Consider the following 13,628-nt stretch of genomic DNA (forward strand, 5'->3'; position numbering starts at 1 on the left):
TCTCTGGCTAGTGAGAGGGTGAGGCGCCTCATTATTCAAGACTCGGAATCAGTCATCGAGGGAGTAATTCATCTACTATCCCTCAAGACGGGAATGAGTGAATTCCATCTTTCAATAATTTAATATTTGTATTTTAAAATGGTTAACTATTTAATCTCTATTGTAAAGATATTATTAGGATTTAAGGAAGTTTCTTACCTAGATAGATCTATAAATTTGTTAGAAACTAAATGTGATTGTAACCCATAAAAATTTTGTTTCAAGGTAAAAGTGGACCATTTATTTTGATCAATTTTTTTGTGAGAGGAATTAAATTATTACCATTTAAAAGATACAAAGATTAAATTATTACATGTTAAAGTTTATAATTAAATTAGTAAATTGTTACTAATTGACAAATACATAAACTAAATTATAACAATTCGAAAGGGCATAACCAATTTGTTACAAATTAAAGTTTAAAGACGAAATATGGATCAAAAGTGTTTTTTCACTATTTTTTTTTTTTGTTGTTTCGACATTCAGGGGGATCAAACCCTTGATCTAGACTCTAGAGATTGATTGTACAATTTCATTCCAGTTGAGTTATGCTCGTATGCAAGAAATTTGATTTTTTCCTTAAACATAAATTTATATTGATAGCAACTTTATAACCTAAAACAAACATGAGATCTTAGTCTAGGGGTGAAAGATTTACATTAACTACAATAATTCAAAATGTTATAGCTAACCGAGTATAGCTCAACTAACATGAAACTTGTTCTATCAACCTTGATATTAGAGGTTCGATCTCCTTTCGATGTTGTAAAAAAAAAAAAAAGTAACAATTTAATCATTGTACTTTAAAATTGGTAATAATTTAATCTTCATTGTAGAAATTCCTGTTAAGATTTAATGAGATTTTTTGCATAAATAAAATGATAAATTAATTAAAGACTCAACATTTTTATAAAATACAAAGTTACATAATAAAATAATAAAAGTTAACATTTAATTTTTATGATTTTTTTTTTTTTACATTAAAGACTAACTTATACATACAAAAATTTAAAGACTAAATGTAGTTTAAATCATTATAAATCAAAGTTGATATAGACTCAATTGTCATTAATTTAGGCAAAAAAAAGTGTTTTTTTTTAAGGATAGTTATAATTGGAATAATAATCAAATGTATAACATCATTTTAAAAAAATTGCAAATATGTCCAATTTCAATTTATGTTATATCTGTATCTAAGAAGTGAAAGCTGAAATTTCAATTTCAACTATGTCCAAACGCGGCTTATATTTTTCGCTCCAAAAACAATAATCGCAAGAAAAATATATTCAATCAAAATCAACAAGCAAAAGTCATTGCGTCCTGCAACCGTTTTTGCTGTTTAATCTCTCTCTCGTTCTGCTTCCTTCCATTTTCCACCCTCTCTGATTTGATCTTCCAACCTAAAACGCCATTGATCCAACCCCTCTTCGATCTCAGATCTCAATCCATCCTCTTCCCACAAGACCCCCACATTTCATTGCATTCTCCTTTTCCCTAAAAAATCCCTCAGATCTTCGCCGCATTTCCATCTTCCAATGGCTACGATGGAGAGCTTGATCGGTTTAGTCAACCGAATCCAGCGAGCCTGCACTGTCTTGGGAGATCATGGCGGTGAGGGAATGTCCCTCTGGGAAGCTCTTCCTTCCGTCGCCGTCGTCGGAGGACAGGTTTGTAATCTCTTTAACTCATCTTCTTTTCCATGTATAATCTGGTAACTGTTTCTTTTCGTTTCTGATCCATTTCTATTCCTGTGGAAATTAGAGTTCCGGTAAATCTTCAGTGCTGGAAAGCGTGGTCGGTAGAGACTTTCTTCCTCGTGGATCCGGTAAATCTCCTAGATTTGTTCTACTTATTTTGTCTCTGCGTATAAATGATTTGCTATGCCTTTTCACGTTCTCCCTCATTTTGCTAATCTGATAATGCTGGACTTTTCATTTTACTCACTGGTCTACTCTATACTCGAGGATCTTCATTTTACTTCCGATAAGACGAAGTTAGATTTTGGGTTCTTACATTTCCTAATTGATTGAGTTATGCTTGTGAGCTCCAATCATTAAAGTAATTAGGCGATAGTTACTCTTTGAATACTGAAAAGTATTTGGTTTTCTTTTCGGTCTATCACTTCAAAACCGAAAGTTGCCTTTGTTAGTATGAATGTCAGTTTCAGAATCGTGCTTGGCTACTGGTGATTGACGAAAAATGGTTTCTTTCATCTCCAATCTATCTTTCTTATTGATAGGCATTGTAACGCGACGACCATTGGTGTTGCAACTTCATAAGACAGATGAAGGACGATCTGAATATGCAGAGTTTCTCCATGCCCCAAAGAAGAAGTTTGCTGATTTTGGTATATTGTATTTCCTCTTCTTCCTCTGATAAGGACTGTTTTATAGATTGGTTAATGTATAAGAAAGCTTTAAAGTTTCACAATTTTCACTCACTATCCCCTTTTTCAAATCTCGAGCATTCCCTATAATTTTGGAGACAAGGTTTGGTCAATGTATTCTGTTTTATTTGTTGACGTGTATTTTGTGAATTTATTAATGTCTATTCTGGAGCTAAATTTCCATTTGATGTTGTAAAAGATTCTCATGAAAATAAGAGTGTTTCTGGGCATATTTTCGTTATGTCTAAATTGAATGTACTTGTTCTCATATCAAAATCTCCGAAGTTTCTTGCTTACTACAAGCTTGGAAAATTCCTAGGTTTCTTATTCCTGTACATTATCGACATTGAGTATATTTTGTAGAAGCTAATTGCATAACCATGGAAGAAGAGGAAGTCTGACTAAAATCTGATCCTGCATTAAAATTCTCTGGCTTGTTTGTAGATTTTTTTTTTGTGGCCTGCTTGGGTAAAGTTTTATCATATAATTCTAGCAATACTTTGACACATTTTCTTGCTAATTAGTACTGTAGGACTTTCTTTCTTTCCTTCCTCCATAAGATTCAAATATGTATTCATGTTACAATCACGAACATCTTACCAAATAAAAGTGTCCACTTTTCTCATGTGCAGCTTCTGTGCGTAAAGAAATATCAGATGAGACTGATCGGATTACTGGGAAGTCAAAGCAAATCTCAAATATACCAATTCATTTGAGCATATATTCTCCAAATGGTAAATAAGATGAAACGTGATAATTAAACCATGGAATCACCAGGTTGAATATTATCATTCGCCAGCATTTTGCCCATATAAGGATCCTGATTGGAAGCATATAGTGAATGTTCTACAGTATGACTCATACTGTTCAGGGTTTAGGTGAAGAGATAAATGTTTGTTCTATAATATAAAGGATCACTCTGACTTCAAAACTCACTTTGTAGAATTGAAGCATAAGTTTTAATTGGTACAAACTGAATTATGAGATTTGTCGTAGATGCTCTAATCTTTCAACAACTTTGAATGTTAACACCTAGATATCTAAATTAACACATAACAGAGGATCAATAGCTTTGTAAACCCCAAGGGATGCTTGTATCTATAGGTGATTGGTTCTGTTCAACTGTGCAATGAAGCATATGACTCCTTATTTTATTCAATTCCCTCCAGGCTCCAATCATATATGACAGTAAAGGTCGACAGAATTATGTGCTGACCATTGTTAACGTCTTTGGGAAATTTGAAAATAAATTAATTCTTTCAGTGATACTTCTAAAATTTTTGAAGAATTTTTTAGACTTCGTTAAGTTTATAACTTTTAACCGGTGAATCCTTTCCAAAGCCTTTTGTAATTACTCACCCTTTTTTACTTATACAAAAATCATACAAAATTCATCTGTATCCATCCTCTTAAATGAGTGAATTCAGACCTGAAAGCCTTCTATTACCTATTTGGTTTCTTACTTGCACAAATCCATGCATGCATATCTAAATACTCAAATCCTTTTCCCCATTGTACACTCGATTTCGGGTTCAAGTTTTAGATTTTAGCTCTTGGCCTTTTCAGGCTCCAAATGACAAGTTTTTCAGAAAATTCTAGATTTGACACTCAGTCCCCCATATCCTTGTATTACCATTGTTTTCCTGTGTGGCATCTTGTTCTCTTTCCTTGGCGATATTTGATTTTTTGGTAAAGCAGGACTCCTTTCCTTTCTTATTTCTCTCTCTCTCTCTCTTTTTAATATTTTCCTGAAAAAAAATAATGTTCAATTATTTCTTTTGATTATCAAACACCTGTTAACCTTGTTTCTTCAGAATTTTGGTTTCTTATGCTGTTTGTTGTCTTCTTTCAATTGTTGCGTATGATGATGCTTCTTACCTGATCCTTTCTTGCAGTTGTAAACTTAACGCTCATAGATCTTCCTGGGTTGACAAAGGTTGCTGTAGGTAATTTGTTTGAAATAGTTAGTTTTTTATATTGGACGTTTTAAATTTTTTTTTTTTGTTACATTTTTAAAAAACTAATGTGCTTTTGTTTCCTGCCTTTTGCAGAAGGACAACCCGAGTCTATTGTTGAAGATATTGAAAACATGGTCCGCTCTTATGTTGAGAAAGTAAGGATCTCGAATCAACCTTGACGAAAACTTTAAATCAATGTCTTCAATGATATGTTATTTTTCTTTTGGCTTTGAAATTGGAATATGTTACTACACTAATACCATGAATCTAAAACACCCGTAGGCACTTATATATGCAGTTATGGCCGCTTGAGCTATCCTTGATTCTTTATTTCTATTCTTTAGCATTTTGAATAGTTTCTGCTCTTTTATTTCTCTGGCATTTTAAGGATAAAGGGAATAAAGGGAAATCATGGGTTTTGCTTTTGTTGTATGCCAAATGGAGGCATTCCAGTTTTTTGCCTTTTATGTTCTTGCTATTTGGTGATCACTCTTGGTTCATTGGCATGCATTTGTCAAAGATTAATAAGAGCATTTGTATTTTGTCTTCTACGGAATCTTAAACTATGGAGTGTACTTGCATTTCTTTTTGTCTTCTTCTAAACCGTTGCATTAATTATTGTCTTGGATTTTGTAGCCTAACTGCATTATACTTGCAATTTCTCCTGCTAATCAAGATATTGCAACTTCAGACGCTATAAAGCTTGCAAGGGAAGTTGATCCCTCAGGTACATGTAAAAGAGGGTATGGAGTTTTAGGTCATGTGGATCTTGGATAAATTGGCTAAGATTTTTGCCTCTTGTCTTATTGCGTTTTTCAGGTGAAAGAACGTTTGGAGTGCTTACAAAACTCGACTTGATGGACAAGGGAACTAATGCTCTGGATGTATGATTCAGTTACCTTATAGTATTAACCAACTTTGTATATCGGATTTTATTAAATGAAATATAAATAGAGTAAACATTTTTTAGTAATATGTGATATTCAAATCCGCTTTTGACATTTTGTATGATGCCAATCTTCTTGAATTGCTTTTAACAACTTTAAACATTTTTAATGAACTTGATTGTTATAAAATTTTCACCCCTCCTAATTGTGGATTTGTTACCATGCTTTACCCAGGTAATTAAAAAGTACAAAAACTGAAAAGTCTCTAAATGAATGTTATAGGTTCTTGAAGGAAGAGCATACAGGTTGCAGCATCCATGGGTAGGGATTGTAAATCGTTCACAAGCTGATATTAATAAGAATGTAGACATGATTATTGCGCGCAAAAAGGAGCGTGAATATTTTGAAACAAGCCCTGAGTATGGACATCTAGCCCATAAGATGGGCTCAGAATATCTTGCTAAACTTTTGTCCCAGGTCCTTATTCCAATTAATTCTTTTTTTTGTTATTTTAATTTTGTATATCCATCTTCTTCTTGTTAGCCCTCTTGATATTTAGTTGTCACAACTAGGACTATTCTAGCAGTTTGGCATGGCTGATTTGTGTTTTCATATGTTATGTTCTTGGTTTTCAGCACTTGGAGAGGGTTATCAGGCAACGGATTCCGAGTATCATTGCCTTGATAAATAAGACAATTGACGAACTGAATGCGGAGTTGGACAGAATTGGCAGACCTATAGCAGTAGACTCGGGGGTAATGCATTAGCCCCTGTGGATACCATATTCCAAGTTAGCAAATAAAATTATCTCTACCCTGCATCCATCACAAATCTGCATTCATGTTTTCTATGCAGGCACAATTGTACACTATTTTAGAAATGTGTCGTGCCTTTGACCGTGTGTTCAAGGAACATCTGGATGGAGGGTAATGTTCTGACTTCCGTTTAGCATTTCTAATCTGGATTGGAGCATCAGCACAAACCTCTTAATACTATCATGTTATGAACTTATGAAATTTAATACTTTATGTTTTAGTTTGAACCGAAAATTTTTAATTTTTGTGTAAGGAACCAATTTTTCATCGATGAAAATGAAAGATTAACAAGAGCATATAATAAACAAGCTCTTGGTGTCCTGAGTCATAATACAGTGAACATTTCTCGAGGATATTTAAAGCACTATGCTGGTGAAGTTTCTTCCCCGTGAATTTATGGCTAGAGAAAGTAGAATTTTACACAAATCCTCTTCAGAAATGAGAAGTCAGATTTGTCATGAGGAAAGAAAAGGAAAATTACGGGAATTGTAATCCTACGCTATGACCAACACGAGAAGTTTTAGAAGTTATTGAAATATAATTCATGCTGAATTGTATCATGATATCTTTCTCCAGCTGGAAAGTTAACTTCCTTTTTCCAATTGATAATGATATTCACATGGTCTACAACGAATATATGCTACAGGCGGCCTGGTGGAGATAGAATATATGGAGTTTTTGACCATCAACTACCTGCTGCCCTGAAGAAATTACCTTTTGATCGTCATCTTTCTTTAAAAAATGTCCAAAAAGTTGTGAGTGAAGCTGATGGTTACCAGCCTCACTTAATTGCTCCAGAACAAGGATACAGGAGGCTTATTGATGGTTCAATCAGCTATTTCAAGGGTCCGGCTGAAGCTTCTGTTGATGCTGTAATATTCTAATTCAATCTCTATCTGATAATTGTCTGAAATCTAAAATCTAAATTATGGAATTTATGTGTGCTTAATTGCTTATATTATTAAATTAAACCTAAATTTCTAGTATATGTTGTTTTTAATATGAGAAAAAGTATCAACGCCACTTCTCTCTGAGGATGAAGTGATCTGGTAATACGGTTTGATAAATATATATATTACAGTTTCTATTCGCTAGCCTGCTCCTGTGTTATAAAAATTTAGAAATAGTTGAAGTTTAGATTCAATTTGGGCTTTGGCTATGAGATCGAATTGGATTATTTGTTTATTTATGCATTCTTACAAAGATTTAAGATATCGTGTCGATTGGCCTATCTAATAAACTGTTATTTGATCAGTCCCTTTGTAACTTTGATATCAATTATAATTTTCTGAGGAGTTTAGGGAGTCAACTTGATCTCAATCTATAATCATATTGGGATTTGGTTTTGCTTCTCTCTTTCACGTGTATGAAACTCAGCTTCTAGCTATGCGTAATTTATTCGAAAGAATGTTATACATATTATGAACATTTTGATCTCTCACTCAGCCAATGGATATTATTTAAATTTGGAGCAGTTCAGTGATGTTTGAAGCTTTGAGTGGATTATTGAATTGTCACCAATAACTCTTTTTGGGGCGAAAGTTCATTGGACATGTTCATTCGAGATTGTATTCTTATGTGACATTTTAACTTGACAGCTCAATAACTAAAGATCAACCCAATACAACGAAGTATGTCTGATGTCTAAAAGAGAAATAATAGAAGTTGTATGTTGCAGAGATTTTTTTTGGGATTATCTTGCAATCCAACGGTGGTTGATTTTGGAAATATCTATGCATTCTTGAGATAAACTATGAAGATGCGTTCTATGTTCTATGAATTTATAGAATTTGCTCAGTCTGTAAAGATGATGTTTTTCCAATTGTCCATGGTGGTTTCAAGATCAAAGCAACTAATTGTCTTGTACTTTTGTGCAGGTGCATTTTGTATTGAAAGAACTTGTTCGTAAATCTATAGCTGAAACAGAGGTAAACCTTCTTAATCAAACATGTGTTCTTGAATAGTGTTTGGGGAATTATTCTCGAGAGATTTATTCTTAGTGAATAGTTGAATTTCTATTTGCCGCTAATTTGGCATGACTATATGAAAAGTAATAAAAATTTCCTTACTATATTGGAGTAAGGTATTACTGAGTTGCTCCTTGAGGATAAAGATGATTTTGTTTGTATGATTGGCAAAATTGGAGTAAGGTATTACTGAGTTGCTAGGAAGTGCTCTTGAATCCTCCCTTCCACGAGAAAGGGAGGATTCTTTGGATGTCTTGATTTTTTCCTATTCTAAAGGACTCTAACTGGCATAAATAGTGGATGAGTAATTAGAAAAATATTTAGTCACAAATACTTTAAGAGGAAGATGCAAAATTATAAACTCCCGAAGAAAAAGATTGCTTAAATTTATTTTCTCCAACAAGTGTCCCTAAGTGAGAACATGGAAGCCATTATTCACATCCTAAAAAATGTAGCTAGTTAGACTATGAAGAAATTCTTTCAACATCTAGAGGCTGGAAACTGATAGTTGGGGATAGTTTGAAGTTCCTCCATAAAACCAAAATAAAAGGACGGAACAAAAGAATTCTGAGTTTTCAACACTTCTTTTGTTGGAAGGATTACTAGAGTAATGCTTTTCTCTTTCTAACAATATTTTGTGATCGTTAGAAATTGAAAAGTCATTATTAAGTGTTCATTTTTATTTGGACATATAGTTAAGCTATATCAAATAAATATTCTAATCGTCAAAGTGAGTATAGCTCAACTGGTATATAATATGTTTGGATGATTAAAGATGAGACATCTAACATTGGGTAAGAGCTCTTATTGATTAATGCTTAGTCAAATAGTTTTTCCCATGACATTTCTATATCTATATGGCATTATAAATTCACATGTAAGACTATTTTTGAAACTTCACATTCATTAATACAGTACTTTGTTACTGATTGAAGTGCAAACATGTTCTAATTTATAAGATTTCCTTGGATTAACACAAATTTCAGGAACTGAAAAGATTTCCAACACTTCAATCGGACATTGCAACAGCTGCAACAGAGGCATTAGAGAGATTTCGTGAAGAAAGTCGAAAAACAGTTCTACGGTTGGTTGATATGGAGTCTAGCTACCTCACCGTAGATTTTTTCCGAAAGCTGCATATGGAACCAGACAAAAATCCTAATCCTACCCCAACGGGACCAAATGCGGACCGCTATACAGATAACCATTTCAGAAGGATTGGTACAGTCATATCTTGCTTATATATGCATATACATTATTTGGCAGCAACTCATATTTTTTTGCTATACTTACACGCACATACTTGAATACATGTATTTCTTTATTAGTTAATTTCAAATTCATTCTGTCTACACAAGAGCTCATGATTGTTTGAGTATACTAAAATAGCACCAAACCATGTGATTGCTGAGTTTGTTGATTGTTTTAGGTTCAAATGTGAGTTCTTATATTGGGATGGTTTGTGACACATTGAAAAATTCAATTCCAAAAGCTGTCGTCTACTGTCAAGTTCGAGAGGCCAAGAGATCATTACTAAACCATTTTTATGTTCAAGTTGGAAAAAGGGAGGTATGTTTTCTTAATGAACCCAACAATAAATTTGAAGCAAATTCTGTGCACTTAGTTTTCCTTGCCTAATTTACCCTCAAAAGAAAATAATCATCCTTTCTCGTCCCTTAGTTTGAAACTCTGAATATATTGAAGCTATAACATTCAACTGTTAAAAATAATTAAAGTAAACTTATTATTGCATTGAAAAATCTACTATATTTTGCCATTGCATCATTGCAGAAGGAACGTCTTGGTGCTATGTTGGATGAGGATCCAGCACTGATGGAGAGAAGAACAACCATAGCTAAAAGACTCGAGCTTTACAAGTCAGCTCGAGACGAAATCGACTCAGTTGCATGGAAATGAGGATCACGGATTCGAGCTACTCACATTTTGTTTATCACACGAAACTTTGTCAAGATGGACCTCAATCTCATTATGGACAAACTAATTCCCTATTCTTTTTTGCAATACCTTTCAGCTTGGAAAATAGGTTAGAACAAGCAAGTTGTTAAAGCACCATTTTAGTTGCTAGCCTACGATCGACAATGCACAATTGTCGTTTTTTTTCTCCCATTCATTTCTTCAAAAGGTTTCTCCATTCATTTCTTATGTCATTGTGTACAATAACTATAAGTAGCTCTTAAATTTTATTTCATAAATTTTTATAGATCCGAGAAGAAGACATCATTGTCATTGATTGATCTCAGTTTCACCTGAAATAGTAAATAGAGTTGGCTTAAGTGGATGGTGTTATGGACATGGATTTCCTCAAAGTTATGAGTTATACGGATTGTTCTATTCAAAGTTTTATCTTTAAATATCATTCTTTCAGACCTAGTTTGCCAGCTTTATTCATAACTCGTCTGAATAGTAAGGACAGATGAAGTTAATAATCAAAGGAAAAAAATACCAAACAAATAAGTTAATGAACATGTGCCAAATATACCTATGAACAGTTAACTTTGTACCTTTTTTAAAGGGGAAAAAAGCTAATATTTTGTTCTGAAATAAATTATTATATATAATAAGGTTGAATTATAGAAAATAGACTTCAATTTGTATCATTTTAAAATAAATACCTCTGAATTTTCACAAGTTTTAATAATACCTTAAACTTAAAAAAAAAAAAAAAATCAAAATTTTTGTAATAGTTAACTTTAGAAGGAAACAGGGAGTATTTTGTTTAAACAATATACATGAATTTTCAGAAATTTTATTAATACCCTTAAAAAATATATATATCCTTAAAACTTACTTATTTTTCTACTTCTAGTTTTATTGCCAAAATTTAGAAAGGAAAAAAAATTGAGCAGAATACAAATTTTTTTAGTCCAACTATAGAAATGAGATCCAACCTTTGACCCCAATCAACCTAATTAGTCTCTCAAAAAAGAAAGTGGTAAAACTAAATTTAAATTATATTTGCTACCCAAAATATATCGATGTAATAAAAAGATTTGCAACAACAAATAAAATAACACATTATGTATTAGTTAATAATTACAAGCTTACAACCCAAAAAAGGAAAAAAAAATTTAAAGTGTTGCTCCCATCGGACTTCTTATGGCAGGATATGGATCCAATAATAAATATTCCTTTTTAGGTGGTCTACGAGCTGCCGAATGAATTATTCATTAACTTTGATGTGGAACCTATTAATAGATAAGAACACATTCCATCGGAAAAAAGAAAAAGAAAAATAGAGGCTAATTTCAAATAGTTAAAGGCAGAGGGAGAAATTAGTTACAATAATTAAATGAACAATAGTGGGAATATTGGAGTGAAAATTCTGATCGGATTTTCGCCGGAGTTCATTGGCTCTGTTTCTTACCGTTAGAAACAGAGTATTTATGGAAACAAACTCGAATAACATCATTCCGCTTCAGATTTTCTAAATATTTTCCTAAACTAAATTTCAATCCAACGGTAACAAAGTGAAGTCGGAAAAGGAATTAGAGAGACCATCTGAAGATTGAAATCAAATTAGGAAATTAAATCCTAATAAATGAAAACCCATCCATCTTCAATTTCTTCTACACTCTGAAACTAATCTCTGTATTATGAAACTCTGAAAATAATCTCTGTATTACGAAATAATGGGAATGGAGCTTGGTCTTCCTGATTTGAACAAACTTTACATACCTCGGAGAAGAAGGGGCTCTTCTGGTGCCGGAAAGAAAGAACAACACTTAGCTGAAAGCTCCAAACCCCCAATCTCCATGTTGGAGGCTGCGGTTGTTCTTATGGCCATTGCAAACTCTGTTTCCGATGTCGAAAGCTTCTGCAATTGTGAACTCAAAAAATATGAAAACACCCACAAAAGGCAAGAACCCTCCTACGACGGCTGCTACTAAGAAACCACCGAGGAAGAAGAGGGCAAGGCAGAGCAAATTCCCGTCGATTCCTGAGATGCCGGCGGCGATGAGAGACCGAATCGTGGAGATGGGTGGCTACGAAATTAATCTGGTGATTCAGAAAACAACTTCAAGATACGGATTTAAACAAGAATCTTGGACGTTTGTCCCTCCACCAAAAAAACTGTTGTTCGATTTCGCAACAAGGAGGAGAGGAGGTTGCTGAGCCAACAAGAAAATAAGAACAAGAAAGGGTTGAATGTAGTGATAATGGATCATGTTCTTGAAGAAAGAAACATTTGTTTGAAGAAGTGGAAGATCGGGATGGAGATGTTTACTGTTTGATGACACAGTGGAATGCATTTGTGAAAGAAAGAGGAATTAAAAAAGTGGAGACCATATTCAACTATGGAGCTTCAGAAAAGATGATGAAAACGAGGGTGGTTTTCGTCTCTGTTTTGCAATTGGTGAAGCTAATTCATGGTTGTGGATTAAGAATTGAAGCTCTTAGCAAACTCGCTGATTTTGTAGTGTTTTGATTATGTAAGGAATATTATTTCACTAAAGCTTTTTTTCTTCTTTGACTTTTGAGTTTTCCTACAAAATCCTTTCGTCTTGATCCTCTTCTTTTCAAAATTTTCAGTTTCACACAGCAATCTTAAAATTAGCAATTTTCTTAATGAATTAAAAATTATTTTTGGGGGAGGTCGTTGTGCCGGCGACCGTTCAGCAATTCAACTGAAAAAAACCGAAAAGAAACAAAACATGGAGAAGATCAAGTAATAGAGAAAAGAAATACAAAGAAATAAAAAGAAAGGAAAAAGATATTAATAAGAAAGAAGAAAAAAACATAAACAGCGGCCAACGGCGGTGATAGACGGTGGCCGGTGGAGGAGGGGAAGAAGGAGGGGGAAAACTATGAGAATGAGGAAGTGAATTGAAGAGATAGAAATCAGAAAGCTAATTATTATTTTAATATTTAAGATAAAGGTTTTTTTTTTTTTTTTTTTTTTTCAAAACCATGTGAGCCCACGGTTATGATACAAATTACGTACAAAAAATTTACTTGGAGATTTTTGTTTTCTTCGATTAACCATCAACTATCTACATTTGTTGTCTCATTAATTCATTTTCCTTATAAATATAAATATAGGACACGAGAGTCTCATTGAAAAGTAAATTAATAAAAGTAATTATTTAAATTAAAAAAAAAAACGGAAAGGAGGCTCACCGAGTGGGCGTGCCGGAGTGGTTATCGGGCATGACTAGAAATCATTGTGGCTCTGCCCGCGCAGGTTCGAATCCTGCCGCTCACGTTTTTTCCTTTTTCTTTTTGTCTTTTTAAATATCACCTTTTATTTATTAATTCTTTTTAGGATATAATGTAGTATTAAAATTTCATGGACAAGTAAACATTTCCATGTTTCAATGCTGATGTATTTATTTTATTTTTAAATATATATAATTTTTAAAATCTTTTCATGAGAATTTATAAATATTTATATTAATTTTCCGAGAATTAATTAAATTTTTTCAAATAATTCATTTGATCAGATCATTTTAGTTTATCTATATGGCTTCCATGCTTATAAAAAATATTGCCTCCTCAGCTCATTTTTTTCGAAATAAAACCAAAATTATACCAATAGAAACTTATTTGTGAATGAG

The 13,628-nt window shown here is 33.0% G+C and overlaps 1 protein-coding gene, 1 non-coding gene and 1 pseudogene across 2 annotated transcripts; all 3 read left to right on the forward strand.

Annotated features, from left to right (window-relative positions):
* The first annotated feature begins 1,307 nt into the window (after nt 1-1,307).
* LOC120068180 (dynamin-related protein 1C) lies at nt 1,308-10,307 on the forward strand. Its single transcript, XM_039019885.1, has 16 exons — nt 1,308-1,706; nt 1,801-1,864; nt 2,279-2,386; nt 3,058-3,159; nt 4,321-4,371; nt 4,477-4,538; nt 5,020-5,110; nt 5,203-5,267; nt 5,553-5,747; nt 5,906-6,025; nt 6,126-6,196; nt 6,732-6,957; nt 7,963-8,013; nt 9,039-9,273; nt 9,482-9,621; nt 9,844-10,307. Exons 1-16 carry the CDS (start codon nt 1,575-1,577, stop codon nt 9,967-9,969), a joined length of 1,839 nt encoding a protein of 612 aa, XP_038875813.1. The 5' UTR covers nt 1,308-1,574; the 3' UTR covers nt 9,970-10,307.
* A 657-nt stretch (nt 10,308-10,964) lies between these two features.
* LOC120067476 lies at nt 10,965-12,462 on the forward strand (annotated as a pseudogene).
* Nucleotides 12,463-13,194: 732 nt separating this feature from the next.
* On the forward strand, nt 13,195-13,276 carry TRNAS-AGA. Its single transcript has one exon. It is a non-coding gene; the product is annotated as a tRNA-Ser (tRNA).
* Nucleotides 13,277-13,628: the final 352 nt, after the last annotated feature.

This window comes from Benincasa hispida, chromosome 12 (genome assembly GCF_009727055.1).
Source record: "Benincasa hispida cultivar B227 chromosome 12, ASM972705v1, whole genome shotgun sequence".
In the NCBI taxonomy this organism is placed as follows: domain Eukaryota; kingdom Viridiplantae; phylum Streptophyta; class Magnoliopsida; order Cucurbitales; family Cucurbitaceae; genus Benincasa; species Benincasa hispida.